Genomic DNA, 27664 nt, shown 5'->3' with positions numbered 1-27664 from the left:
TGGTATGCATTTTTCCAAACTGGGCAAATACAATTCTTGTTACTGTTAATACATATACAATTAAATATAGACATCTTCATTACATTTTTCTGGTATTATACATAATGTCGATAGTGTCAGTTTATAATATCTTTTCTAGCGAGAACATATCTTAATTGCATTTGCACTTAAAATCCATTTGTTCAATCAATATCTTTTTCCCCCACTTTTTAAAAAATTTTAATTTCCCATCAATGTTCAAAATATCTCTATCACTTATAATTTTCTCATAATAAATTATATTTGGGTAACCAAAAGCTTTTCTTATTCAAACCTTTTAAAATTTTCATATTTCCCATCTCGTAACAAAGTAGAATATTCTAGTTACAAATCCTATCCTTCTAATTATAATAATACTTTTATTTCTAACAGTTATCTATTTTCTTAACCATATTCAAACATCTGTTTAATAGTATAATATTCCATCTAATAGGTCAAAACCTCTGTTTTCTTCAGTCTTACTTTTTAGCTTTCTGCCTTTGCCAAGTAACTTTCCAAGTCAGTGCATTTGAATCATCAAGTAATTCTTCCTCTGTTTTTGTATATATTGTTTGGAATGAGGAAGAGAATTTGATTGAAGTATTTTTGGAAAAACGCTCAACTCATTCATATTCATTAAACAGCCTCCATCCTTCTCCTTTAGTTTTTCTTTTCATTTCTTGTCACCTCTTATAATGCCAGTGAGTCAATAACCTGCAGCCAAAACCCTTGTATGCTCCCTAAAAGAAATACTACTATAAAAGAATGGGAATTTACCATCTGAGTGTTGAATCTTCCTACAAGAGTACACTCTTCATCTTTGAAATAATATGATCCTCCAAATCTCACATATGTGCCTAGAGCAAGGAATGTATCATTGAAATGGGTTGAAACTTATCACATCCTATATACTTTACTGATTTTAAGCATGTTGACTCAGCTACTTTGTTTTCAAAGGAACTGGTAATCCTTGAGAGCTAGGAGTTCATTGTACTGAGAACATTGTACTGTGTTTTAGCCAAACTCATTTTATACCAAAAAGCACTATGAAATAAGCTGAAAATTATGCTCTCCCATGCTATCTTTGTATTCCAATCTAGTTATGAATTTTAATTTCTATTAATGAAATACATGGGCTAAGATCTGCATAAAATCCCTAAATCTACTGCAGTGCATGGGAATTAATGGGACTCCGATTAAAATGTACCAAGATAATGTTAGCAGATAACTGTTCATGTTTTACCTAATGTAACAGCTTTTTAAAATGGTAAAATATCTAATGTAACAAAACCACATTGCGAAGTAGTTTACGCTCTTATGTAAGACTACTCAGTAGAAGTAGGGTTCTTCCTCCTCCTTCCAACTGTTACTCCTCTCTACCAAACATGACTATGTGACCTCTAGATTGGATTGCTGCACATTGCCTGGGGCTGTCCATGAAGATAATTTGGAAACTGCAGCTGGTGCAAAATTGCAGGCAGCTAGTGGTGTCTATTTTTAGGGACTTGTGACACCACTGCATTGCAGAATGCATCGGCTCCCAGTGTGCTTCTGGATTCAAGCAGCCGTGATAGTGCAGTGATTACAATGCAATTTTGCAGGCTAACTCTTCCACAGCCAGGAGTTCGATCCTGATGTGTTCAAGGTTGATTCATCCTTCCGAGGTTGGTAAAATAAGGACTCAAAATGCTGACATTTGTAAACTGCTCATAGAGTGCTGTAAAGCACTATGGAGTGATATATAAGTCTAAATTCTATTACTATTATTAATTCAAGCTGCAGCTGGCCACTTTTAAAGTCCTTTATGGGTTAAGGCCAAATTATTTAGGTACTCTTCAGTTGTTGACTGGCAGGTCCAGGGGACCCTTTTCTATCATGGAATATAATGCTCCCTGCAATTAGATTGATAGTGTCGCTGTTGGCCTTACTAAGGCCCCAAATGTGGTTGTGTGCCCGAGCTTGGGCCCCTGTTTATATTGTCTATATATGTTTATATTGGATTCCTTTGCTGAAATGAATGGTTCTTTATCTGTGATTGTGTTGCACCAATGTCTTTCTGTCGTTAATTATCAATTCATCAGCTCTCCACATGTATACAAATCAAAATGTATGAAAATATTGCTAATACCTATTGAGTAGCAGGCAATAATTTATAAACCATCCACAATCTGTTGGATTAATTCAAATTCAATGTTTGCACACAGAAGATGATACGCTGAGTGAATCATCTGCAGAAAGTTTGTTTTGGAGTGATGATGACTGCAGTAGAGATATTGATGTAACAACCAATCCTGATGAAGATCTTGAAGATGATGACAATGACTTTGAAATCGTTCGCTGCATTTGTGAAGTAGAGGAAGAAAATGACTTTATGATTCAGGTACATTGTAGAAGATGGAGAGTATAATAAAAGAAATTGCCAGTCCCCAAAGAAATAGGAATCATAGGATTACTGCAACTTCATCCTGGATAACTAATTGGGAAGACTTCTCAATAAGTACAGTTTTGTAATGGCTAGACAGAATGAAGTTGAGAGACAAGAGGAAAAGCTGTTACAGGTAGCCCTTGACTTATGACCACAATTGAGCCCAATTTTTTTGCTAAGCGAGACAGTTGTTAAATGAATTTTATGAACTTTCTTGCCCAGTTGTTACGTGAATCACTGCAGTGATTCACGTAACAGTAGTTAAGTTAGTAACAACATTATTATTTGAATCTGGCTTGCTCATTGACTTTGCTTGTCAGAAGGTGGCAAAAGGTGATCACATGACCCCGGGACACTGCAACCGTCTCATAACTATGAGTGAGTTGCCAAGTGTCTGAATTTTGATCACGGGACCATGGGGAAGCTGCAACAGTCGTGTGAAAAATGGTCATAAGTCATTTTTTTCCAGTGCCGTTGTAACTTTACATGGTCAGATGTTGTAAATTGAGGATTACCTGTATTAAAGCAATGGTTTGAGTTGGAACTGTAACCTGAGAAAATGTTCCTCCCAGGGTTCTCAGGACTATAAAGGGAAAGAAGGGGGAAACACATTCAGACTTGGAAGATTCTGCTAGTTTCTTATGTTTCTATTTATGAATAATGACTGTACTACTTTCCTACAAAAAAAGAAGGGAACTGGTCACCCAGCAAGCTGAAGAAATAATCAAAATTATCACAATTTTAAAACAGTAATGATTTACAAGATTTAAATTTGTTTTCCAACTCAGATTTTCCCACGTTGAAGAAGCAGTCAAGCCCTTTACTGTCTACAACCTAAATGTACCTGTTTGTTTTGCTTCAGAGATGGTAACAATAGGATGGAACATGTTGCAGATATACCCAAAATGACCATACCTTGATTTGCCCCAATGTTATAGAGAGAGTTTAAATCTCTTGCTTAGCTTATGAAACAGCCAGATAGTTGTGCTTATCTGTTGAATCTAATTCTGTCTAATATTTAACAGTGTGAAGAATGTCTCTGTTGGCAGCATGGAGTTTGTATGGGATTATTAGAAGAAAATGTACCTGAGAAATATACATGTTATGTTTGTCAAGATCCTCCAGGTACAAAGATTTCTAAAGTTGCAGAATCTTCTAATAGTATGTAATAATTATATTATTTTATGTATTATTGTATGTATTATTGTATTGTATTATACTTTGTCAGCATACCTTAATTTTTCAAGTATTTGATAGCAAGTTGTTTAATTTACTGTAATGACCATTATAGTGAATATGCTAAACTGCTAATATATTAAATAATTTATGAAATTTACTGATTTTGAGTCTACATAGCATTAATATTTTTCTTTAAGTCGAAAAAGTGAATTTTCTTGTTTAATTAGTAAAAATTGAATTTAGATAGCTGCCAAGTCCCCTATTATGGTCCTGGCAAAGAGGAAACTGCTACTATGGGCTCATCCTTGTTGAATTTTTAATATTTCTGCATAAAAGTGATCTAAAATGTGATCTGTTCTCCATACATTTTCTTCAATAATTCAATATAGTTTTTTGACTCATTGATGTAAGATTCTCTTTAACTAGTTTTGGATTTGTATGAAGAACAGATCAATATTTATGCAAAAATATTGAAAATTCAAAAGTCTTCACAAATTTTTACACACCACTGTATAGTAGTATAAAAAGAAACTCTATTTTAAAGGATTTGTGTATTATTTCCTGTTTGTGCCTGAAACTTGATTAAAAGTATCTTCAGTTCTCTAAGTTAGAGATGACAGAATTAGGAATCATGGTCTGGGAGAGAAGGAATAATAGTATTTATGTTATTGTGCTTTTTTTAATTGAAATTTTAAACTCATAATTTTACTATTTTTTTTACTAATTTACTCAAAAGATTATTATTAAAATGTAGTTTGTTGTAGCTTTTATTATTATTGAAAGTTTTTTCAGATTTGAAGGTTGAATTTCTATGCCAAATCAATATGCCAAATTTTTGCTGTTTATTTTAAAAGTGAAAATAATGGCAGATTAGTATTTGGCTAATAATGAGCATTTACTTGCTTTTATTATTTTTAATTTACTTCCCCGTTGTTGCTTTAGGCAAGCGATCCAGTTTGAAGTATTGGTATGAAAAGGAATGGTTATGCAAAGGCCACATGCATGGTTTAGCATTTTTGGGCGAAAACTATTCCCATCAAAATGCTAAGAAAATAGTAGCTACGCACCAGCTTCTTGGCGATGTACAAAAAGTGATAGAAGTGCTACATGGACTTCAGTTGAAGATGAGCATCTTGCAGTAAGCTATATTTGGATGTATTTGCTTAAGTTATAGTGATACAGTTCAAAGAATTAAATATAATTGAATTTCATAAAGCTATTGTATACCTTAACATATTGGTATGCTTATTAAGTTGGTTCAGGATAATATTAAACCATTTTTACAGCACTTCCCCTCTTGTGGTCCAACTTGATCTTGAATACCTTTTGTTTTCATTTAGCATATCAGTAGAAAAATATACCATCTATACCCAAACCCAAATAGTTGGAACAAGGCCATAAGTAGAATCAGCAATAGTTCTGATTAACCAAACTTTAGATGGATAATGGATAATGATTTGTTGTTATATCAAGTAATACTGATAAGAAATAGCAAGCTAGTACAGTTCCCTACATTTTAAAATGTCTGCTCACCCCATCTGCTCCTCCTCTTTACCACTGCCGAATGAAACTTCATTTGCAACATTTGAAAATGGCTGTATTTATGTGAAATAACTGAAGTAGGAGTCACTAATCATTGAAGGGATGTTTAAAATAATTTGGTACTGTCTCGAAATTCATAGGGTAGCTTTTCTTCTTACCATGTATAGGGACCCTTTGAGGAATGTTCTACGGCACTTAATTTGGAAATAACTGCAACACATGCTTGAACTTGTACATCTTTTCTTTGAAGCCAGTACGAAGATTTGTCTTCCATTTTACAGTGTTCTAAACACTTACTGTATGATTTTTAAGAATCTGCTTTTATTGAACGTATCAATGGAATCACTGAAGAACTATGTTAAGGGTTGACATTAAATTCAGATAGGCTCATTTATGTCAGATGATGTCTTTACTTGTTTTACTTATTCTGGTTAAGTTAAGTTTAAGCTGATAAATAGTAAGACATTTGTAATATGCACATATCCTGACTTTTCTGAAATCTGATAGAAAGTTCATGTTGGCTCATTTCCAGCTATTTCAGATGAGTTTAGAAGATAAAAGTTATAAGCTGAATTCTAATAAAAGTTTTCAGTGTAACTTCCATGTATTTATCTTTTTAACAGAAGCAAGGAACATCCTGACTTGAAACTTTGGTGTCAGCCTTGGAAGCATCTCAAAATAGAAGAAAAATCTCATACCACTAGACTCATTCACATTGAAGAAAACAGTTGCAAAGAGGAGACCACAAGTTATAGAACTTTTAATGGAACAGTTGAGAAACCTCCAACCATTCCTTTTGTAGAGGAATCTTATATCACTAGTGAGCATTGTTACCAAAAACCTCGAGCTTACTATCCTGCTATAGAACAGAGACTTGTTGTAGAAACCAGAAATTCGGACATTGATGATGGTGTTAATAGGATAAGAGAAAATGGAGATGATGCCGTAGTGGAGAGATTAGGATGGGAACTGGATAGAGAAATATGCAAGTTGGAAAATGAATCAAAACATAACTACTCTAAGGTATGTTTTACTGGACCCTTTCTAGTTTTTTACACTACAGATGGAAAGTTAGAATTCCTATGCTGTTGTGATGATGATTACATTAGTTGGGTTTATGTAGCTAAGGAAAGTTGAGGAGAGAGAGAGAGACACAGAGAGAAAAAAAATGAAAAATACATTGCTAATCAACCCTAGCAAGTCAAATAATAAGATGCAAGAAAAAATCCTTTGTATTAAGTTAAGCTGAAGAATTAGCAAAACACACATATTATGTTTATTCATTCATTTATTCAATTTGTATGACCCCACATCTGAATATGTGACTCCAGGCAGCACACAAAAACAATGTCAATCATAAATACAAAAACAAAACATCCCATACCTTGTTTTCCCGAAAGTAAGGCCTACCCCGAAAGTAAGCCCCTAGCTTTATTTTTTTGGGGGTAGGCCGAAAATAAGCCCTAGTTTTGGGGCAGGGTACACACCTAAAAATCAAGCTAGGGCAGTAGTGGAGGTATGGAGCTGCCCCACATGCCCCACAACCACTTACCTGGCAGCTAGGCTTCTCTTCACGGGCCCACTTCTTCTGTAGCCAAGTTTGCATTTCTCAGTCACAGGCCTTTCCAGAAGGCCCCTGCAGCCGAGAACCGAGCTATGGATTGGCTGCAGAGGTCTTTCCGAAAGGCCTGACTGCAAAATGCAGGGCAGAATGCAGCTACAGAACGAAGCTGCTCCTTCGGCCAGAAGAAGTGGACCAGCTGGGCAGGGCTGTCGTTGTTGGAGGTGAATATAAAAGATTACCACCACCCCGAAAATAAGATCTGGTGCCTCTTGGAAGCAAAAAATAAGACCCGGACTTATTTTCGGGAAAACACAGTAGTAGTAGTAGTAGTAGTAGTAGTAGTAGTAGTAGTAGTAGTAGTAGTAGTAGTAGTAGTAGTAGTAGTAGTAGTAACAACAACAACATAACACCCCAGACTTAACAATTGTTGATAAGAAAGACAAAAAAGTCTGGATAGTGGACGTGGCAGTGCCTGGAGACAGCAGAATAGACGAGAAAGAATTGGAGAAGATAACAAAATACAAAGACCTACAAATAGAAATAGAAAGACTGTGGCAAAAGCAAGCAAGGGTAGTACCAATAGTAATAGGCTCCTTGGGTGCAATCCCAAAACAACTGGAGCACCACTTGAACACCATTGGCATTGACATATTCGCTATTAGTCAGTTGCAAAAGGCGGCCTTACTAGGAACTGCTTCCATCCTGCGACGATACCTGTAATACCATCAAACATCCACATCTGCCTATCCCAGGTCCTGGGTAAGGAATCGATAGGTAGACAAAATGCCAAATCCAGTCTGAATATCTGGCCGACTGTGTGATGATCCATAATAATAATGATGATGATGTTGGAAGGGACTTTGGAGGTCATCTAATCCAACCCCCTGCTCAGGCAAGAAACCTTATACCATTTCAGACAAATGTCTGTCCAGTCTCTTCTTAAAAACTTCCAGTGTTGGAGCATTCACAGCTTCTGGAGGCAGGTTGTTCCACTGATTAATTGTTCTGTCAGGAAATTTCTCCTTAGTTCTAGGTTGCTTCTCTCCTTGATTAGTTTCCATCCGTTGCTTCTTGTCCTGCCTTCAGTTGCTTTGGAGAATAGCTTGACTCCTTCTTTGTGGCAACCCCTGAGATATTGGAACACTGCTATCATGTCACTCTAGTCCTTCTCTGCATTAAACTAGATACCCAATTCCAGCAACCGTTCCTTGTATGTTTTATCCCCCAGTCCCCTAATCATCTTTGCTGCTCTTCTCAGTACTCTTTCTAGAGTCTCAACATCTCTTTTACATCATGGTGACCAAAACTGGATGCAGTATTCCAAGTGTGGCCTTACCAAGGCATTATAACTAGCTATTCTTTGCAACTTACTTGCTGACTTTCAGAGAATGTCTGTGATGCATGTGTCTAGTATAACTATGTTTGCATGTGTATAGTACATGCAAGTGTATATTTATAACTTAACTATAATATATTAGACTTACTAATTTGTACTTCATTCACAGGCAGGCATTATCATTTAATCTTTTGAACCAAAAATATTAGGCATTAAGCATATATATCGATATCACTTAGACTTATATACCGCTTCACATTGCTTTATAGCCCTCTGAGCAGTTTACAATGTCAGCATATTGTCCCCAACAATCTGGGTCCTTATTTTATCGACCTTGGAAGGATGGAAGATCCTGGCTGCCTGCAATACTGCCTTCTAACCACTGCGCCACCACAGCTCCTCATATATAATCTCTTGAACAGTTTTTCTTTAAAATTATTCAGTGTTTATAAGAAATGTTAACATGTGCATTTTTCTAGGTAAGAGAAAAAATTACATCAGAAGAAGATACTGAAGTAAAATTGCTTGAAAAAGACAAAGATGGAATTATGAATTCCCAGCTGCAGTGGCAGTTTAACCTTTTAACCCACGTTGAGTCCCTGCAAGATGAAGTTACTCACAGGATGGATTTAATTGAAAAGGAACTAGATGGTAATGGTTTTTTTCTGCTACAAATGTTAAGAGTTTGTAAGGTCTGTTCAATTATTTTTTTCTTGTGTTCTATTTCTTACATTAAATCTGTTTAATATAGGTTCATAATTATATTGGTTGGCAAACTGAGTTTAGAATCTTCCTGAAAGGGCCAGTGTTTTCTCTTATGTCTTTCTGGTGATCTATCCAGAGTTCATTATCTAGTCTTTTGTGTATTCAAAATTGCTTAAAATTTTAAAAAAAGTTCCTCATTGGTCATCATAGGATGCTTTTCAAATATTACAGTAGGTTGGACGAAACTATTAGTATGCAGGCTGCTGCAAGTCCTCTAAAGTACATCAGGTTAAATCTTTTAAAATGGAGCTGATTCCAGGTAGACTTCTATCATATATAATATTCCCTTAAATTTAACTGCAGTTTTTCATACTGAAATAGCTCTCTAGCTTTTGTAACTAAAAGAGGCATTCTCATTCATATTCATCATATTTATATAGCTGGCCATCTAACAATCAAGTGAATTAATATTGTTAATATAAAAAGCAACCCAGAATAAAAAGAAATAAGGCAAAAAGGAGTTGTTAATTACTCAGGAGCCATCCCACTATTTTGCCAGTTCTGAAGCTTGCTAAGAAACAGGTCTTGAAGGACTTCCAGAAAGCTAAAACAGAGAAGGCCAGCCTCTGTGTGGGGGAGGGAGGATGTTCCAGGAAGTGGGGGTACAGCAGAAAAGACACATTGACTATGAGCTGCCAAATAAAATTGATGATAGGTATTGAAGAAAGTTACTTATATTGAATAGCAACTAAACCTCTCTGAAATACAGCTGTCTGCTTTACATGAGGATGTGAATTGAATTTGTAGTGCTTCAAAGAAAATTTAAGCCTTAAGTTTAATAGGAACTATTCACAGATTGTAGAACTGCTGTGATCATTACAGGTAGTCCTCAACTTACAACCTTTCACTTAGTGACTGTTCAAAGTTACAACAGCACTGAAAAAAATGACATGATCATTTTTCACAGGTACCCCCATTGCAGTATCCCCGTGGTCATGTGATCAAAATTCAGACGTTTGGCAACTGACTCATATGTATGACGGTTGCAGTGTCCTGGGATCATCATACAATCACCCTTTGTGACTTTCGGACAAGGAAAGTCAGTGGGGAAATCAGATTCACTTAATAGCCATGTTATTAAACTTAACAACTGCATGGATTCACTTAACTGTTGCATGAAAGGCCATAAAATGGGGCAAAATGCACTTAACAACTGCCTCATTTAACAACAGAATTTTTGAGCTAATCTGGTCATAGATAGAGGACTACCTGTAACTGATGCTTATGTGCTTTATCGTCAGTCATAACATCACTAGGTCTGAAATAAAGTAATTGGCCCAAAGCCACCCAGATAGCTTCATTCTCTCAATTCCCTGATTTCAAGATTGCTATCTTAAAGCACTACAGTGTCTCAATGCATACCAAAGATACGTGGCAATGACATGATTTGGATTTTATAGTAGCTTTTGATGGATGACCTCCAAGGTCCCTTCCAACCTTATTATTATTAACAATGTGGGATATCTTTGATTTCATATCCTTTACTGGCAGTACTTTTCTTGTGATTTCTCAGTTGGTTTCTCTGATTGATTGATAGACTGATTGATTATGGTATTTCTGCTAAACAGAGGCTTGGTGTATCTGAAAATACAGTTAAAGTAAATTGATGTAGTTCCAAGTATAGCTTGAAAACTATATGCCACTGAATACTTGAAATGAAAAACAACAAAATAAGTAATAACTGTTAAACCACATCTGTCTTCTTTCAACTATATGCCTTTGTTTACCTAGTTATAGCTAGAAAATCAAGAAGCAAACCTTTAAGGGAGGAACTTCTTGCTATTTTGAATTGCTTGATAGTTCATATATTTTATTAAAAAGCATTTGAAAAATTGATTCCTTTAAAGGAAAGATTACACTATCCTACTGAAATTCTTTATAGCTAATACAGATCTACTTAAATTTAGCCATCAGTACCTTAGGCCTTTGTAATTGTTATGTATCTTCTCTTTTACAGTTTTAGAGAGTTGGTTGGATTATACTGGGGAGCTGGAGCCACCCGAACCGTTAGCAAGACTTCCTCAACTGAAGCATTGTATAAAACAACTTCTCACAGACTTGGGCAAAGTACAACAAATAGCACTTTGCTGTTCAACATGATATGAAATTTCTGCTGGATGGCTGGAGCCTGTTGTATGTTGAGCTCTCTCTATTTTAATGGAATAGCATGCTTGTTGCATGGGACACAAAACTGACTTCAGGGAATTATTTAGGGGCAAGGGTTACTCTTCATAAAAGTAAAGAGATTGCCCATATCTTTTGTTCAGTTGGTCTTTGCTAGGCATTTTTTAACATTATGGAAAGGGATTTATTCTTGTCTTCAAAAGGTAGGAGCAAGTTGGCAAAGGATTTTTTTCATTCCTTGTATCAAGTTGAAATAACCATTGATGTTCTTTGCATATATATACTGACAAAATTGTGCCACTGGAGAACAAAGTTTTAAGAGCCAAAAAATAATTAGCAATCCAAGGCTGTAGTTAACATTCTACCTAGTTTATTTAAGTGACTTAATGTGTCAGAAACTCATACTTTATCCTAATAGTTTATGCATAACTACAGTATTTAATCAATAGAAGATACTATTTTCAAGCCTAGCAAGTATGAATGTCTACTTTTATAGTAAACTGTTACAAGAGGTTTGCATATATGACCTGAAACTAATCTACTATTTTAAATAGATGTAGTAGAAGGTCCCACTTTGGTTGCACTTCTTTTCTTAGTAAATTATCATTTTCCATATTTATCATGTCATTGTACCATGATTCTCATGGTACTGGGACACCCATTTATGTTGAGCTTCTGTGCATTCTTGAATTTCTAAATCTGGCCATGCTGTGCCTCCCATGACCTAGTACTGATGACATATCCTGAGTGCAGGGTATAAAAGTGTCTACACAAGAAAGGGCGTGCTGTAGATTCAGATCTAACCACGGCCAGTCATGGTCATGGTATTGTTTTCTTCCCTACTGTTAATAATTGCCATTCCGGTTATAGTTTGAAACATAATCTTTTCAATATTATAAATGTTTCATTGTAGATACTTGTAAAGTGTGGTTTTGGGAATCAGTTAATTTTATATTTGTGTATAACAAAGCGTCAAGGTCTATGCATGAGGTACTGTTCCCAAAGGCAATGGGACATTATGTTAAACAATGTTTTTGAAACCCCTTTTTGTACTTTTATTTTTAGTTTCCTTACTAGCATTATTTGTGAGATCAAAGTGAAGAAATGCTGCTTACATCGAAGCTACGTTATATAGTAGTTTTTTGAACATTGGTGTGTTGTAACTTTTATATGTTTAAGAATATCATATTTCCATCACTACTTCCTTTTTGTTAGATAACATCTGGGACAAGAGATTACTTTGAGGTGGACAGAATAGGGTATTTTTGCATTGGGTGTTCTGAATGTTGGACTTTTCCTACCTTGATATTGGAGTTGTTTTTGACACCACCAAAGTTTAAATTAAAGCACATTTGTGAGTTGAAGACCTGTTTAGTGTACAAATTGGTAATTATGAATAAAATCCGTAATGTTTATATGCTTCAGAATTATGTAGATTTCAGTTATCTAATGTTTGTCATAGAAATAACAGTTTTCTGACCAGCTTATCTCATTTAAAAACAGTCCACTATTTTGCATTCTGACAGAGACTTTATGCCAAGACTAATTTCAGGGAATAATTTGTCTCCAATTATTTAGCTCTTATAGTTTATAAGTATAGCAACTGTACAGCAGATAAAAATTATTTTGCTGTAATAAATTGGAATAAAGTTTGTGATTGTTAAATGACATCCAATTGTCTCACAATAACATTATGGGGAGTTTTCTAAATAATAAGATACCCCTGAAAAAAATATTTCTCTATCTTTTAACTGTAAACAAGTGCAATTTGTTAAGACTTGAATAATATATTTCTAGCTATATCCCTTTAATGTTGAAGATAATCCTAAAGCTATAGGGCAGGGGTTAGACATACGTAACTTTCAAAGTCTTACAAATTGTAACTGATAAAAAATCTAATTAGCATGGCCAGTGCTTAGAGATACTGAAAAGTTTATCATTTAACATCTGGAAGATCAGAGGTTGCATATTCCTGAAATCTGTGTAGGAAACTAGGAGCTAGACAAGTTCAATACTAAGAGTAACTACTTTACTCTTGTGGGCTTTGGACTGATTTCCTGATTGTTCAGGCTATAATGACTTACAATATAAAAGAATATATGTAACTCATATATTTCTTGGTGCTCTCTGTTGTTTGCTTGTAGACATTTCATTACCCAACTAAGGTCAGTACTAATCAGGTAATGAAACATTTGCAAACAACCAAGCTGGCTCCATTATAATTTATTTTTTAAATTTTACTTGTATTCCTCCTTTATTATTTTTAGAAATAACTCAAGATGGTGAACATGTTTGGCTTGTTTAGTTTTAACATAAAATCAATGTATTGTGGCTTCATTAAGCAAACCATGCAGTTTATGCATGCGGCCAGAAACTGCCATAGGTTTGTATGTGCCTTTTATATGCCATTTGTGGATACTGTATATAGCACACTTGCATTTCCATTCTACTTTTGGTAGCTCCATTCCTACGATTCTTTCTCTCAGATCAGAGAAAACATTTTTCCTTGCTTTCCTTTGTTTCTTGAACTGTTGACATTAATATCCATTGCAGCCTGGTGAAACAACTATTTGGTTTATTCAGCTTTTGCATTACTAAGCAATTATGAATTACCAAGTGCAAAACCTGTAGGGAAAATATATATAAATATACTACACACACACACACACACACACACACACACACACACACACACACACATTTGAATGAGCCAAGCTTCTTGAAAAAGATGAAAAGTTAACTATGATAACACTGTTTTAAGGATAACCACCTTGAATCAAACTGATAAAAATACAGATCTTGTGTTCAAGTTTAATATTCCAGAAATACTTCCAATATTAGCTTTATACATCTTTGGTTTGCTTTCCTTTTCTGTTTGGTGAGCCCTGTAATGACACGTCATCAGTCATAAACAGGTAAGTAGTAACTGCTTCTCGCAAGCCAAGACTGATGGGTGAGTCTTCTGTTAGTGGTTCTTCTGACAACAAGTCTGAGCTAGATAGAAGAAAACATTTCTGAACAACATTGCTAAAATAATAATGGCTTTGTTTTTATTTTGTTTCAAATAATAATGTATGATGCTTGTCATAAGAACACGCAAATACTATCAGCATATTCTGCTTCAGTACATGGCTAATGTACTGGATTTTGCTAATGGCATGGATTCTTCCTTGTAGCAACAGAGGCAATATTCCTTGCTGCAGTGGTTTATGCTTGTTACAGCTGAGGATTCTGGAGTTGCAAAGAAACAATTTGTCTCATGGATTATTTTTAAAACAGTATAGAACCAGTGTGGAGTACTGGTAAATTGTAGAATTAGATAGAACACATAGAACCCAGGAGATTTGACTTCAAGCCACCTTCAGCTGCAAAAGCTCCTTGAGAGATTGAGTCAATCATAGTCTCTCAGTTTGCCAGTGCCAGGCAATAATTGAAGGAGTGCTAAAACATAAAACTTGCATCTGCTGAGTTAAGGGCTAAATCAGTGGTTCTCAACCTGTGGGTCAGGACCCCATTTGGGGTCGAATGACCATTTCACGGGGGTCGCCAAACAACGCAGTCCGCCATTTTTTCCCCTTTTTCTTAGCTGTGCTACTACTCCCTTTTATTCTATTGGCTTTTTAAAAGCCAATAGAATAGACTTTCTTGAATAGAGTCTAATTCTATTGCTTTCAAAAGCCAATAGGAATTGTCCAGGCTGTCTCTGTCCTGCTGAGCCCGCCAAAAGTCCTATTCTGCAAACGGTGCTGCACCAGTTGAGTAGTCCTCGACTTACGACCAGTTGAGTAGTCCTCGACTTACGACCGGTTGGAGGTCGCGGCATTAAAAAGGTTGAGAACCACTGGTCTAAATGAAAGATTCAGTATATTAGAAAGCAAGATAGCAATAGCACTTAAATTTATATACTGCTTCATAGTGCTTTACAGCCCTCTGTAAGTGGGTTACAGAGTCAGCATATGGTCCCCAACAATCTGAGTCCTCATTTTATTGACCTCGGAAAGATGGAAGGCTGAGTCAACCTTGAGCCGGTGAGAATCGAACTCCTGGAGTTAGCAGTGAGTTAGCCTGCAGTACTGCATTCCAATCACTTTGCCACCATGGCTCTTAAAAGCTAAAAAAATAGCTTTATATATTTTATCAGTAACAATGATTTAGTATCATAAAATTATCAGACTGTATTTCCAGAATCAAGGCATTTGAAATAGTTTGGAGATTGTTGGGGATATTCTATCCTTATTTGCTTTTGTTGGCAATGTGAAATGTTAAAACTGACAAGTCATACATTTTTTTTTAAAAAAAATATCTCTGCTTGAGATATAAATTTTTCATTTGAGAAAGTGATGAGAATTCAGCCATGGTGAAGTAATTTGATCCCATCTTCAAAAATCTCACATCCTGCTGAATACAATTTCTTCAGAATAGTATATAGTACTTAGTCCAATTGTGTTCCATATATTTACTGCTGCAGGACCATCAAACTACAGCTCCAGCTCACTATAGAGGGGAAAACATTTTTCTTTTTGAAAGCACCTCTTTAACCCTGTCCTGGTCATCTTGGGAAGTTCCAGTGTGAATCCAAATTACACAATTTGTCTGACCTCTATCAACGTTTCTATAAACTTAATGGGGATGAGGGGTTTATCAACAAATCTGTCCCTCAGGTTTTTTTGTTTTTTTAATTGAAGCAATGTGGCTTTTGGGGGGAGAGGCAAGGGAGGGAGGGGTTAAGCAAAAGAAAACTTGGAAAGCTTGTCCTGAAGCTACCTTTTATTATGCAAGAATTGTCTTCCCAAAACCTAGAGAGATAGAAGAGCCTCTTGATGGCTATCCAATAAGCAGATAGCTGATTGGCACAGAAAGCTCTGAAAGCAGCTATCATTTCAGCAAGAGACTTGAAAATGGCTGCGGCTTCCAGGCTGCATGGAAAGCAGTCCTGAGCATTCCGGGTCCCACTGGGGCGGGATGCGGGAAAGGGGAGGCACTATAGCATTCCCATGGTTTGTCATAAGGGTGAATGACTTTAATGGCACTGCAGCTGTCACAACTTTGAAATGGGCGTATATTACTTGGGGGTTGGTGTCACTTTTCTAAATGGCCTATTGTTTCCCAAGGACTACCTGTAATCACTCATGCCTTAGTACTTGTATGGATTATTGCAATGCATACAACATGAGATTGCCTTTGAAGACTATTGGAAGCTGTAACTGGTCCAGAACAAGCAGTTTTGAGTTTCATTTTCTTTACCTATATAATACCTGTCAATTTTTTATAAAACTATTGATTGTTTACTTCCATGGGCTTTAGGGGGACTGAGGAATTGTTTTGTCTCATGTATAAAATAATGAGATACATATACTAAGGTTGCTATTCAGCATTTAGGAAATTATTTGGTTGCTCATATTTTCAAATTGTATTTAGTTTTTAATACGATTACTATTTAAACTGCTCAGAATCAGGCACAATTGGAGGAGCATATTAGCCTAATAAAACAAATATCCCTAAATTGTGCAAACATGGTTTTGCAAAACACTTTTTTTTAGCATAATTTGAACAATCCAGCCAGCCATATTATTTGAGTTGTTGATAAAGGTTGAGTATAAGTTGAATATAAAAAATAAAATAACCTCTTGATCTGTTGCCAGTTGAGAACAGATTTTTTTACTGCCACAGGTTTGGAAAGATGATGAAACAAGCTGGAATTAGTTCCTTGGATGAAGCACGGTTTCTTCAAGCAGCAACATAAGCCATCACTAGTTTCTATTAAAGAAAATAAACATGATAGGTTTTCATATATAAGATTTTCTACTGTATTGTATCTTCAAAAAGGGGAAAAATGGATCCAGGAAACTACAGACCTATCAATACCTGGGAAGATTCTGGAAAAGATAATCAAGCAACAAATCAGCGGACACCTAGAGGCAAACAAAGTCATAACCAAAAGCCAACATGGGTTTGTCAAAAAACAGATCATGCTAGACAAATTTTACTGCATTCTTTGACCAGGTGACAAAATTAGTGGATCAGAGGAATGCTATGGATATAATTTGGACTTAAGTAAGGGCATTTGGTAAGACAGAAAAATGTGGGTTAGACAGCATCACCACCAGATGGATTCGTAGTGGCTGACTGGCCGTACTCCACGTGTGGTCCTCAATGGAACTGCATCTACATGGAGGGAAGTGTGTAGTGGGGTGCTCCAGGGCTCTGTTCTAGGCCCAGGGCTCTTCACCATCTTCATCAATAATTTGGATGAGAGGATAGATGGGGAACTCATCAAATTTGCAGACGACACCAAGCTGGCAGGAGTAGCCAACACTCCAGAAGATAGGCTTAAGATACAGGAGGATCTTGACAGACTTGAATATTGAGCACTATCTAACAAAACTAAATCCAATGGTGAAAAGGTTCTACATTTAGGCAAGAAAAACCAAATATACAGGTGTAGTATAGATGGTACCTTGCTCAGTAGTATAGTATAGGTGGTACCTTGTTCAATAGTAGTAAGTGTGAGAGGGATCTCAGAATCCTAGTGGACAATCACTTAATATGAGCCAGCAGTGTAAGGTAAGTGTGGTAAGGCCACACTTGGAATACTGCATCCAGTTTTGGTCACCATGATGTAAAAAAGATGTTGAGCCTCTAGAAAGTACAGAGAAGAGGAACAAAGATGATTAGGGGACTGGAGGTTAAAACATAAAGAACAGTTACTCGAATTGGGTATGTCTAGTTTAATGAAGAGAAGGACGAGGGGTGACATGATAGCAGTGTTCCAATATCTCGGGTTGCCACAAAGAAGAGGGAGTCAAGCTATTCTCCAAAGCACCCAAAGGCAAGACAAGAAGTAATGGATGGAAACTAACCAAAGAGAGAAGCAACCTACAACTAAGGAGAAATTTCCTGACAATTAGAACAATTAATCAGTGGAACAACCTGCCTCCAGAAGTAGTGAATGCTCCAACACTGGAAGTTTTTAAGAAGAGTCTGGATAGCCATTTGTCTGAAATGGTATAGGGTTTCCTGCCTGAGCAGGGGGTTGGACTAGATGACCTCCAAAGTCCCTTCCAACTCTATTATTGTTACTATTATTATAGTGAAAGAAATCCAAGTGCAACAGTCACTATGTTGTTTCTCCAGCTTTTGGGTAAAAATGCACTTTATTTTCTTGATGAAAATACCCAACTTTAAAAAAAAATCTTACAGCATGATCACAGAACAGAATCCAGACCAAGACTTTTCACTACACTCTTACAAATCTTAGTTATTTATTAAATTTCTATAACTATCTCAGACAAGTGACTCTGGGTGGCTTAAAATTCTAAAACTATAAAAACATTTAAAACATCCAAAAAATACAGCCAAGTGAGTTAACCAATGAACAATATAGCCAAGAAACGGCCCTTAACACATTCTGAGGCTCAGGCTGGGCACACATAACACAACAAATGGTAGAACTGAATAACCTATTGACAAGCAAAGGTCAAATTAATAAGAGATCACATGGGAAGAGCTGAAAAACAACCTTCCTCCATGAACTTCAAAATTTCCTCTGACAGTAGGTTTCTGAAAAGTTGGTATTGTAACAGGACATAACAGATTTTCCCAAATGTTGGTCACCAACGGGAATGTGTGATCTTTGTAATACAGATCTTTGGCCATTTCCAGAGGGGTGAAGTTTTTGCCTAGTGGCCAACATGCTGTAAAGCAATTCTGTCTCTTTTTTTTTTTTAACACGCACATATACAGAGAGAGAGAAAGATTGACACAATCAGAAACTGAAAAGAATGCATAATTTCCTTTAATTAATTTTAAAAAATAATTACCAGAATAATAGTCTACCAGTTCGTGCAAGCTTGGGAAGGTAAGGCTCGGGGAGATATAAAGCCAGCTGTTCTCCAAACAGTTAATGCGGTAGTGTTTTACACAATTCCAAGATTCATGATTTGTGCATCTGATTGATAAAGAGTAGCAACCTGTTTATCAGAATAAAACAATCTGTAACATATTTAGACAGGAAAAAGGTCCACTCAATCCTACTGCTCAGAGAGATTTGTGAAATGTTTATGTTTCATTAAATTCTCTTGAAAGCAATGAGATCTTTTCTCTGATGTTTAGAGTTGTGCTACTGTCTTTAAAACTTGCATTATGTCTTAATTGAGGAAGAAAACTTAACTATTAATTCCAAAGCTTAATTATATATTATCACATTTAATCCTTGGTAGGCTATGCCAAGCTCACAGACTTGGTGTACCTTATATTTTCTCCCACTTACAGAATTGGAAGATTCCTTTGGATATTATGTAGAATCCATACCTTTCTTCGCTTGTCTCTTTCTTATGATGAAAGAACCTTCCTGGTTTGCAGGCAACAGTAACAACTCCTCAGCTTTGGCTCGATCAATGCCATCATAGAGCCACCTGAAGACAAGAACACTGCAAGGGTCAGTTGCCTATGAAAAAGATTGTGTGAAAGTTAAGGGGGAAACTACTTTCCTTATAGGATTGAGGATCTCTTGGAATATAGAGAAACATCCCCCCCCCCTAATGTTCTGTGATGTTACTTCTGATAGAGAAAAATCACAATGTTTACCTGTGTGAAATTTTAACTATGCTGTTGCTAGGTACACAGCATTCTTGTCCAGTTGCTACTGACTTGACTTGACACCATTCACCCTCTCTGTAGGAGAAGAAATGTAACTTAAAGCCATGACCTCAAGTAAAATTCTGCTGTTGTACTTCTTGAAGAAATTTCCTTTTTTTCTAAAATTCTAGTCAAGGAGCAGGCTTTGTTCTCAGAAAAATGCTCTACAATTATCCCTTTCTTGGGACTACACTAACGCCCAAAGTATCCAGACTTTAAGCATGAAGGATGGAGGGTTAATTTAATCTTGATGTGTTGAGTCTACAGTCCCCAGACTGACCAGCCACAAGGGCAACTGGAAATTTTGGGAATTGTATTAATGCAAATGAAGAACATCAAGTTGAGAAAGCCTGAACTAGCCCTTCTAACTGTTCAGAGGACATCTCAAATAATGAAACTTTGATTTTGGTTTTGTCGATTAGATAGATTTGTCACTATAGAAGTGGCTAGTTATATATTAATGTGTAAAAACAAAAAGTTGAGGCTGGAGTGTTTTTATCTTGTACTGTGCCATTTTTAATTTTAAATATCAATAACATTAAACATAAATACAATACTGTAAAATGTAAAGAGGAAAAATGGAAAATCGGCAACTAATAAACTAATTTGGACAGCTAATACAAAGTAGATATGAAAAACAAATAAGGTCTCACCATGGATGTTTTGAAGATATGGAATTATCCTGCAATGAGGATCTCCCTAGCCTCTCCAGGACATATCCCTCTTGATGACTACCATCATGTTAACTGCACTGCTTGATGCAAATACTTCATGTGTTTTGTCCATTATCTTGTCTGTTAATACTCACTCAGATACCAAACTCAGCTGTTCCCCCATCCTTAGTACTGGCTCTGTGTCTCTAGAAGGAAAATCACTGACTGCAACAACTATGGGCGAATTGACAACTGCAGATTAAAAGAAAAAATAAACACTGACCAGGTCAATGTGTGATTTTAACCTCTCAATATTTGAAGAATTCTTGCAAAGTGCTTTACATACTGTATGTCTCATTCGAAGATTATCTCACAGCTTCCTCTAGATGAGAATGTAGAAGTGTGAATGATGTGTTGATAGAAGCTAGTTCCCAACAATATTGAATAACTTTATTACAACAACAAATTGTTTCCCATTCATTTGTGGTCAAGACAAAACATTTCATCATAGCACTACATAATTCAAATCCAGGATTATATACAGCCACCTTTTTTATACAAATGTACTCAGAAAGGTTTTTCCCTTACTGCCCTCCCCCCAGGCTGAAGCACTCAACTGAGAATGCCAGATAGTACTCTCTATACCCAGACACCACCAGTGGAATTCCCTTGCTAGGGCACTTCACCTTGTCTACTTCAACCTTTCAGTTTCGGCTGTTTACTTGTTAGTTAAAACATTTTAAAACTAATTACCTGTTTTTTTGCATCTATTTTACCACAACTAATGATGAATACTTATCCTAATAGCTATAATTACAGTAATTAATATTTTTGCAACTTATTTTATTATTTAATTCTCTAAGAATGATACTAAAACTGGCTCTTTTGTTTTTAAAAGTGGTCACTACCAATGCTACTGAATAAAACATTATTTTAAAATTTTATGATTATGGTTCTTCAAGTCAGTCTTCTGGTAACTATATGGACAGATCCATGCAGTTTTCAATGCTGGTATAACTACATTCTTCCAGGATGTTTTCCGATTGTCCAATCTAGAGTCACAGAAAATGACCCAGAGTCACCCAGCTGGCTTCTCTATGTACGACCTAGTCCAGGATTTTCTTCTACTAAACCAAACTGAGTCTCTCTTGTAAAGTACAAAGATTAATTAGAAACTGTTAGAGATCAGTCAATAAATTAAAAAATGAGGGGAAGATTAAATGTAAGGTAGTAAAGAAAGAGCATTGAACTAAGGAGAACTCTAATCTGCCTTTCTCACACATTTCCCAGTTCAGGAGGGGTTGATGGAATTCTAGAGATGTGAAGAAAACTATCTGTAAACTCAAAGTGTTACAAGGTCTTTTATTCAATTCTCATTCTTATTCAACCCTCACAAATTCAGGGGAAGCTATCAAAACACCATCTCTTGATCAGGTCATTATTTACTGGGTATTAGGAACAGGATTATTTTTACCCTTGCAACATTCCTTATTCCAAGGAAGGTAAAAAAAAAAAAAATCAGAGAACCAATTGATCTTTGTAGAATCTAGTCCAATCTTTGCCCGATGCAGGATCACCATACTATCCTAGACAAAGGGTTGTCAAAAAAAAAAAAATTACGATGGAACATCCACAAATTCAGAAGGCAGGCTTTTCTGCTGCTCAATAGCTCTCACAATCAGCAAATACTGTACTTCCTTATTTCAAATCTGTTATTTCTTAGTGTTAAGATAACCCCCTCCCCCATTGGTTCTCCTTTTATCTTTGGGTGCTATGGAAAATAAATCCATAGCCTCTACCTTAAGACATTCCTTCATATATTGGAAGTCAGCTGTCATATCTCCCCTTAGCCTCTTCTTTAGGCTAATAATACCTTTAATAATACCAAATTCCTTTAACTGCTGTTTGTAGATTTTAATTTTCAAACTCTTTACCATCATTGTTCCTTTTCTCTGAGCTATTTCTAGTTCCTTAGCATCCTTTTTATACAGTATTATGGCAACTAGAAATGCACACAACATTCTAGTCTGACCAATACAGCATAGATCAGTACTATTACTTCCTGTGAACTTGACACTATACCTCTGTGATGAAGCCGAAACCTGCAGTCTCTTTTAGGGGTTCATGTTTAGTCTATGATCTACCAGATTCTTCTCACAGTTCCTACTTCTAAGGCTGGTATCATCTGTCTCATACCTGTGCATCTAGTTTTTCCTAGGGCCAGGATAGAAGCCTGAGATAACTTCCTCCATGTGGATATAGACCCATCAAGGATTCCAAATTGGCCAACTGAAAATCCATCTGGCAGTGGAACCATCTGTCCCACATTGTTCCTCACCGCCGCATTGTGAGGCAGATTAAATAGTTATAGCTGCTATGTTAATTAGCTTCATGTTCAATCAAGGATTTAGAATTTCTCAACCAAAATTAATAAAAGCTGCTAGATAACTAGCATGGAAGTGCTAAAGACTTCCATTTCCACTGGCACACAGAACCAGATCACAGTACATGACATAAATTTCACAAACAATACTTCATATGTATGTATATCATGTGACTGTAACCTTTCGAGTAATAAATCACATGACTTGTTTTGTTATGCATGAAAATAAATCATTGCATACAAAAATGAGATGTCCAGAAGCCTATAAATGTTTTCCCCTGTTTTTCTGCTTGGAGGTGTTTTCTTTCTCTTTCCCCCAAAATCAATATCGCGAAGCATAGACTAAGGAGATATACGATTAAATCCCTCTTTTGCTGTTATAGAGAGCTACTTTGGTGTGGTGCTTAAGTCACTAGACTAGAAATTGAGAGATTATGAATTTAGTCTGGCACAGGCATAGGCATACAGGCAAAATATGTATGTATGTATGTATGTGTTGTTGTTTTAAGACTCAGACTGATGGTAGCACAGCCCTACCTGGCAGGTTTACGCTATTGCTCTGGCTGTACCATGTGTTCAGTTGTGGGCTTGTCTGGTTAGCAATCTGTTTCCTCTTACTGGGCAAGCTTCCCATCACAATTTGTTGCTAACAGCAATCTTCTAGTATACCACTCAGAGAGGCCTATCAACAAAAGGCAGAAAAGAAACATAAAAAGTCACATTATTGTCCTTGAAGACTGTTAGGAAAATACAAAACAAACCAACTGTTACAATTAATCAACTGCTAGTTTCTTCTAAGATGGATGTTTTATTAGTGTTGAACGAGAAAGTATTAAAGCATACCACAAAGAAGGAACACCCTCTGAAAGCAGGGGAGAGCATGGATGGATGAATATTGCTCAGGAAGCCAGTCTTACATCACTATGAATAAATTCTAATAAGTGTCCTATTGCAATTTGTTAAAAGTTAATGGCTCTTTCCTGAAAAAAGTATGGAGTTCCATGCTCTTCTTCTTTATCCTACTTCTCTGGCTTCCATTGCACTATTCCTAGCAATCATCTTTTATATTTTGCTACACAATAATAAGCTAAAATTGTATCAGTTGATGGCTCATGAAGTTGTTCTTAACTTCCCCCATTTTAAAAGCATTTTAGCTAGAGTATAGTATCTCATATTTTTCTTTTAACTCAAAATAGTTTGTACTCACCTTTCATTATACAATAGCCAGGTCTTCAGATAGATGATCTTTTTTCTTTCAATGTAGGGAATTTTTCTTTCAATGTAGGTTGTAGGAGCTCTGGAAACTGATGACAACATCCAATTCTAACTAGAGCACAATTCATATGGGTGCTCCAAAGAAAGACTTTTTCTTTAGTGGAAGTTTCTTGGAATACAAATGTCATGAGTTGCCTGCAAACTATTTTTCTATAGGTTTGGATCTTTTGCTGCTGTCTTTCAGGCAACTGTTGTCATGCAGTATAGAGGTGCAAATAATATCAAAGCAATAATGCTATCTTGATCCTTCTTAATGCCAAGTGCGCCCATGCATGATACACAGCACACTGGTATAACTTTTATAGTTTGAGTGCATGTTATTAAGAAGTGTTAAATTCTAAGAACTCACAAATAGCTCAGTTTCCTTTGACGTAATGGAAAGGTGGTTGATGACTGTTTCATTTTTCTCCACAGAAAACCACTGTGTGATAAATTAGTTCCCAAAGATATTGCTATAAGTGTTCAGCACTCTCAAAATAGTGCACAAGGGTAGAAAGTGCACTTTATACAATAGTCATCTTTGTCCTGTTTTTATTTTATTTTTTAAAGAAATTAAATGATAAAATGAGCATTGCAAAGTATATCTCCAAAATAATCTTTAATTCTAAGGTTGTTAGGACATAACCACCCAGTTATAAAAACAACTTCTTGGTCGATGTTGTTTTGCAAATCTTCCCCTCAGAACATAAAAGGTGGAAGGGATAACAATTTTACAGGGATAAAAACTGTGGTAAAAGGATGATTTGCAGCTTGTTTACCATGGCAACCATTTGGCTGTTTACTCTCAATAATTTCAAAAGTGTCTTCAGATTCCAAAAAGTGTGGATTAGTGCATATTAGTGAATAAAATATTCTTACACAGGAGAAAATGGAAGTTCTCTTGAAGGCTATACATGCTTACCTTAGACTTAATTTATTCTTAAAGTGGACTTGAACTCTTTGCACATGAAGCATAGTCAAGTTTAAATATCTGTCACCATCATGCCACCTTCTGACTGGCAGCTGGAAGCTTTGGGATTATTTATTCCCTGCTGGTAATTTATGAAATCTTATCTGTTCCAGTAGGCTAAAAGTAGCATAAATTATCATATCTAGCTAAACTATAACCCTGCACATTTCTGTGTGCACAAATACAAACTACATAACCAAGCTTCTGATAAAACCAGAGCAACAATGGTTGGAAAAAAAGGTGGAGCCAGAGATCAGTGACATTAACATATTTGTGTTCTTGCTCGGTCAGTTTTCTTGTATTTTGTACATTTTTCGAACATCTAAAGCCAGTTAAGCTTGTGGAGTAATAGTATCTTGCCTAATTATTTTCAGATAGGTCATTTACTCTGCATTGCTGTTCCCCAAAAAAATAGCTTAATAATTTTTACCAAAATACCAAACCAAACTCTTTGAACATACATGCTGCAAGCAAACTTTTTAGAGCATATGGGATTCCAAATGAAGTACTCTGAAAAACTGAAAAATCAGTTATAGTGCCTCAGAGTACTAACACCAGAGCTTTAAAGAGTAAACAAAAATTCCACCAGGGTGAAGTGGAGCTTTTTGACAGCATAATTAAACATATCTAGAGTTTATGCAAAGGAGAACTCACAAGTCACATTTGAACAATCTTGGCTTTTTAATCTGGCACAATGAAAGGCTATGTGAGAATAGGCAGGGGGAGAAATCTATGTACACTGGATATTAATACAAAATTAGAAGTTGATTCACACGTGATTAAAAAAAAAGATACCAGAAAGAAGACTGTCTCTAATTTCTTAGATCCTACTATCGCATGTATTATCTCTCTTGAAGGTTTTATTAAATTAGGAGTTTTTTTATTTAAAAAGTGCTTTTGTTTTTGTTAAAAAAATGTTTACTTCCTAGGATGAAAGAAAAATGTACATTTCTAATTTTCTGTTTGTTCTTGACTGGCCTTCTTCAGTCTTCTCAGCTTCTAAATTTGCATTCCATCTGAGGGAAGAAAAACGTTTTTCTGAAGGGAGGAAATAAATGTCTCTGTCCTCTCAGTTTTCTCATTTGCTGCTTCCTTTCCTATTGCCTCTCATCACGTCTATTTTTCATGTTTATTTAAAAAAAATGCTTCTTTATTTGATTTCCAGACTTTGTTCTATTTATTCAGCTTCTTTTTCACAAGAACTGTGGTGGCTGAGCTCCCAGGCAGCCATCTTGCTTTCTCTCCTTCTTGCTTCCTGTCCAACATTTCTATTTGATTGGCAATTAGGTCATCAGAAAAAGGAGGAAAGCTTCTAAATTTTTGTACTATCTCTAAGCTTGGGGAAACTAATTTGATCATTTTGGAATTCAAGTGATTATATATCAAGCCAAAAGGGAGGAACAAAGGACACAGAGACAATCACCTTAACAATTAAAATTGATTATACTTTATTTAACTGCTTTAAATTTCCCCCCTGGCAAAATCTTCCAGTCCCTTTCCTCTACCTGAAACAGAATTGAATCTGACATTTCCTGAAGATCTTGGCCTTATAAACAATACACAACAGTAAAAAGTTGATATTTTGCCATAGTTTCATGAAAAATGCTGCTTCATTTCTCTTCCCAATAGCAGCAATCTCACTGTCTAAAGATGATTTATATTTTCTCTCTCCCAGCTAAAATCAGAAAACACAAAATTATTTTGAATTCAAGAAAATAATATGATTTAGGAACTTTCTAATTCTCATGGTAAAAATATCTACCAGGAGCAGAGAATTAAATTTAATAGCACTACATGGAATGAATGTGTGTGTGTGCGCACATGCACATGTGCGCGCACACACACTATAGATAGCCTTTATAAACACATATATAATATACAGGCCATAAGCAGAGCATACTTTTACAATATAAAGTACATCAAAGCATTCCTTTAACTAGTATTTAAATGAAATAATAGTTTTATATAACCCAAGAAGAACAAATATTTCAGTTTAGATATTTCCCTTTTGTATTTTTAGTAATGCATCTGCTTGGGAGAAACGCTACAAAACTAGCTATGAGTTCAGAAATCCTGAGTTAGTTCAATTCTACAGTCTGTTTAGAATTATATTCTGAAATCCCAGTGAAGCAGATATTTTATTTCCCAAACTGCCTGATTCTTAGTGCACTTAATCATTAATTTTAATCTATTTCCATCAGAATATAAATTATATATATTTATGTACGTGTTTGTGTGTGTGTACATATTTTCCTTCTAAGTTAAGAGAATTTTTTTTTTCAGTAATAGTCCATAATAAAATATTTGTTTTAATGAAAATAGTGGAGGGAAAATCTACATAAAGAACCAAATGTTCTTTCACAGATACAGAATTAGCATTATAATAAATGCTGAACTAGTCTTTCAAATACAGAATGAATAATTTCCATATATATATATATATATATATATATATATATATATATATATATATATATATATATATATATATATATATATATATATATATTCATTCATTCATTCAAGCTTAGTCCAGTCCCCACATACACTTAGATGGGAAGGAAACCCATTAAATTCAATGAGATTTATTTTTAGGGTCAATATGAATAGCATTGTCTTCTTACTCAACTATTCAAAAGCAGAATTTAGAATTATGTTGTTCAATTTAATATAATTTATCTTATTTCAATAATTATAAATATATCTCTGAATTAATACATTTAATTCCCTTTAGAAATTAAGGGTGCATAATTTATTATCAAAGTTTCTAATCACTTGTGAAAATTAAGATATTTGGTTTAGTATCTTTTTTCA

The 27664-nt window shown here is 35.5% G+C and overlaps 2 protein-coding genes across 8 annotated transcripts in view; one reads left to right on the top strand and one right to left on the bottom strand.

Annotated features, from left to right (window-relative positions):
* PHF20 (PHD finger protein 20) overlaps positions 1-12380 on the top strand; it is a 45647-nt gene extending 33267 nt beyond the window's left edge. For 2 of the 4 annotated variants that reach the window (XM_039319093.1, XM_039319096.1), the window contains 6 exons: positions 2223-2398; positions 3469-3604; positions 4565-4760; positions 5788-6187; positions 8544-8715; positions 10787-12380. In XM_039319093.1, the coding sequence (XP_039175027.1) occupies positions 2223-2398; positions 3469-3604; positions 4565-4760; positions 5788-6187; positions 8544-8715; positions 10787-10929 (1223 nt within the window). In that variant the 3' untranslated portion in view covers positions 10930-12380. The remainder of the gene's footprint in view (positions 1-2222; positions 2399-3468; positions 3605-4564; positions 4761-5787; positions 6188-8543; positions 8716-10786) is intronic. The other 2 variants (XM_039319094.1, XM_039319095.1) reach the window with 2 other exon arrangements.
* On the bottom strand, positions 12018-27305 carry SLA2 (Src like adaptor 2). 4 transcript variants are annotated; one of them, XM_039319112.1, is made up of 8 exons: positions 23834-27305; positions 23164-23308; positions 20399-20495; positions 19540-19626; positions 19264-19367; positions 18774-18923; positions 16578-16710; positions 12018-13947 (listed from the first exon to the last, which is right to left on the bottom strand). In XM_039319112.1, exons 2-8 carry the CDS (start codon positions 23258-23260, stop codon positions 13797-13799), a joined length of 819 nt encoding a protein of 272 aa, XP_039175046.1. In that variant the 5' UTR covers positions 23261-23308; positions 23834-27305; the 3' UTR covers positions 12018-13796. The 4 variants fall into 4 exon arrangements, with proteins under 4 accessions (XP_039175046.1, XP_039175048.1, XP_039175044.1 ...); XM_039319114.1 differs by having other exon boundaries at positions 12018-13942; XM_039319110.1 differs by lacking the exons at positions 12018-13947; positions 16578-16710 and having other exon boundaries at positions 17926-18923.
* Positions 27306-27664: the final 359 nt, after the last annotated feature.

The sequence above is a fragment of the Crotalus tigris genome, unplaced genomic scaffold (genome assembly GCF_016545835.1).
Source record: "Crotalus tigris isolate CLP2741 ecotype Arizona unplaced genomic scaffold, ASM1654583v1 scf7180000022411.5474196:2289641, whole genome shotgun sequence".
NCBI lineage: Eukaryota > Metazoa > Chordata > Lepidosauria > Squamata > Viperidae > Crotalus > Crotalus tigris.
The sequence above is the reverse complement of the archived record's forward strand: the minus strand, read 5'-3'. Positions and strand labels throughout refer to the sequence as shown.

What these genes read in the sequence shown, in the direction of transcription:
- SLA2 (XM_039319111.1), bottom strand. Translation starts at nt 23,260, where the DNA reads ATGGGAAGCTTGCCCAGTAAGAGGAAACAGATTGCTAACCAGACAAGC. An exon ending in CAGCTGAGTTTGGTATCTGA is followed by an intron (nt 19,627 to 20,398) that starts GTGAGTATTAAC and finishes CTTCTCCTACAG; the next exon opens with AGAGGGTGAATGGTGTCAAG. An exon ending in ATAGTTAAAATTTCACACAG is followed by an intron (nt 19,368 to 19,539) that starts GTAAACATTGTG and finishes TCTTGTCTTCAG; the next exon opens with GTGGCTCTATGATGGCATTG.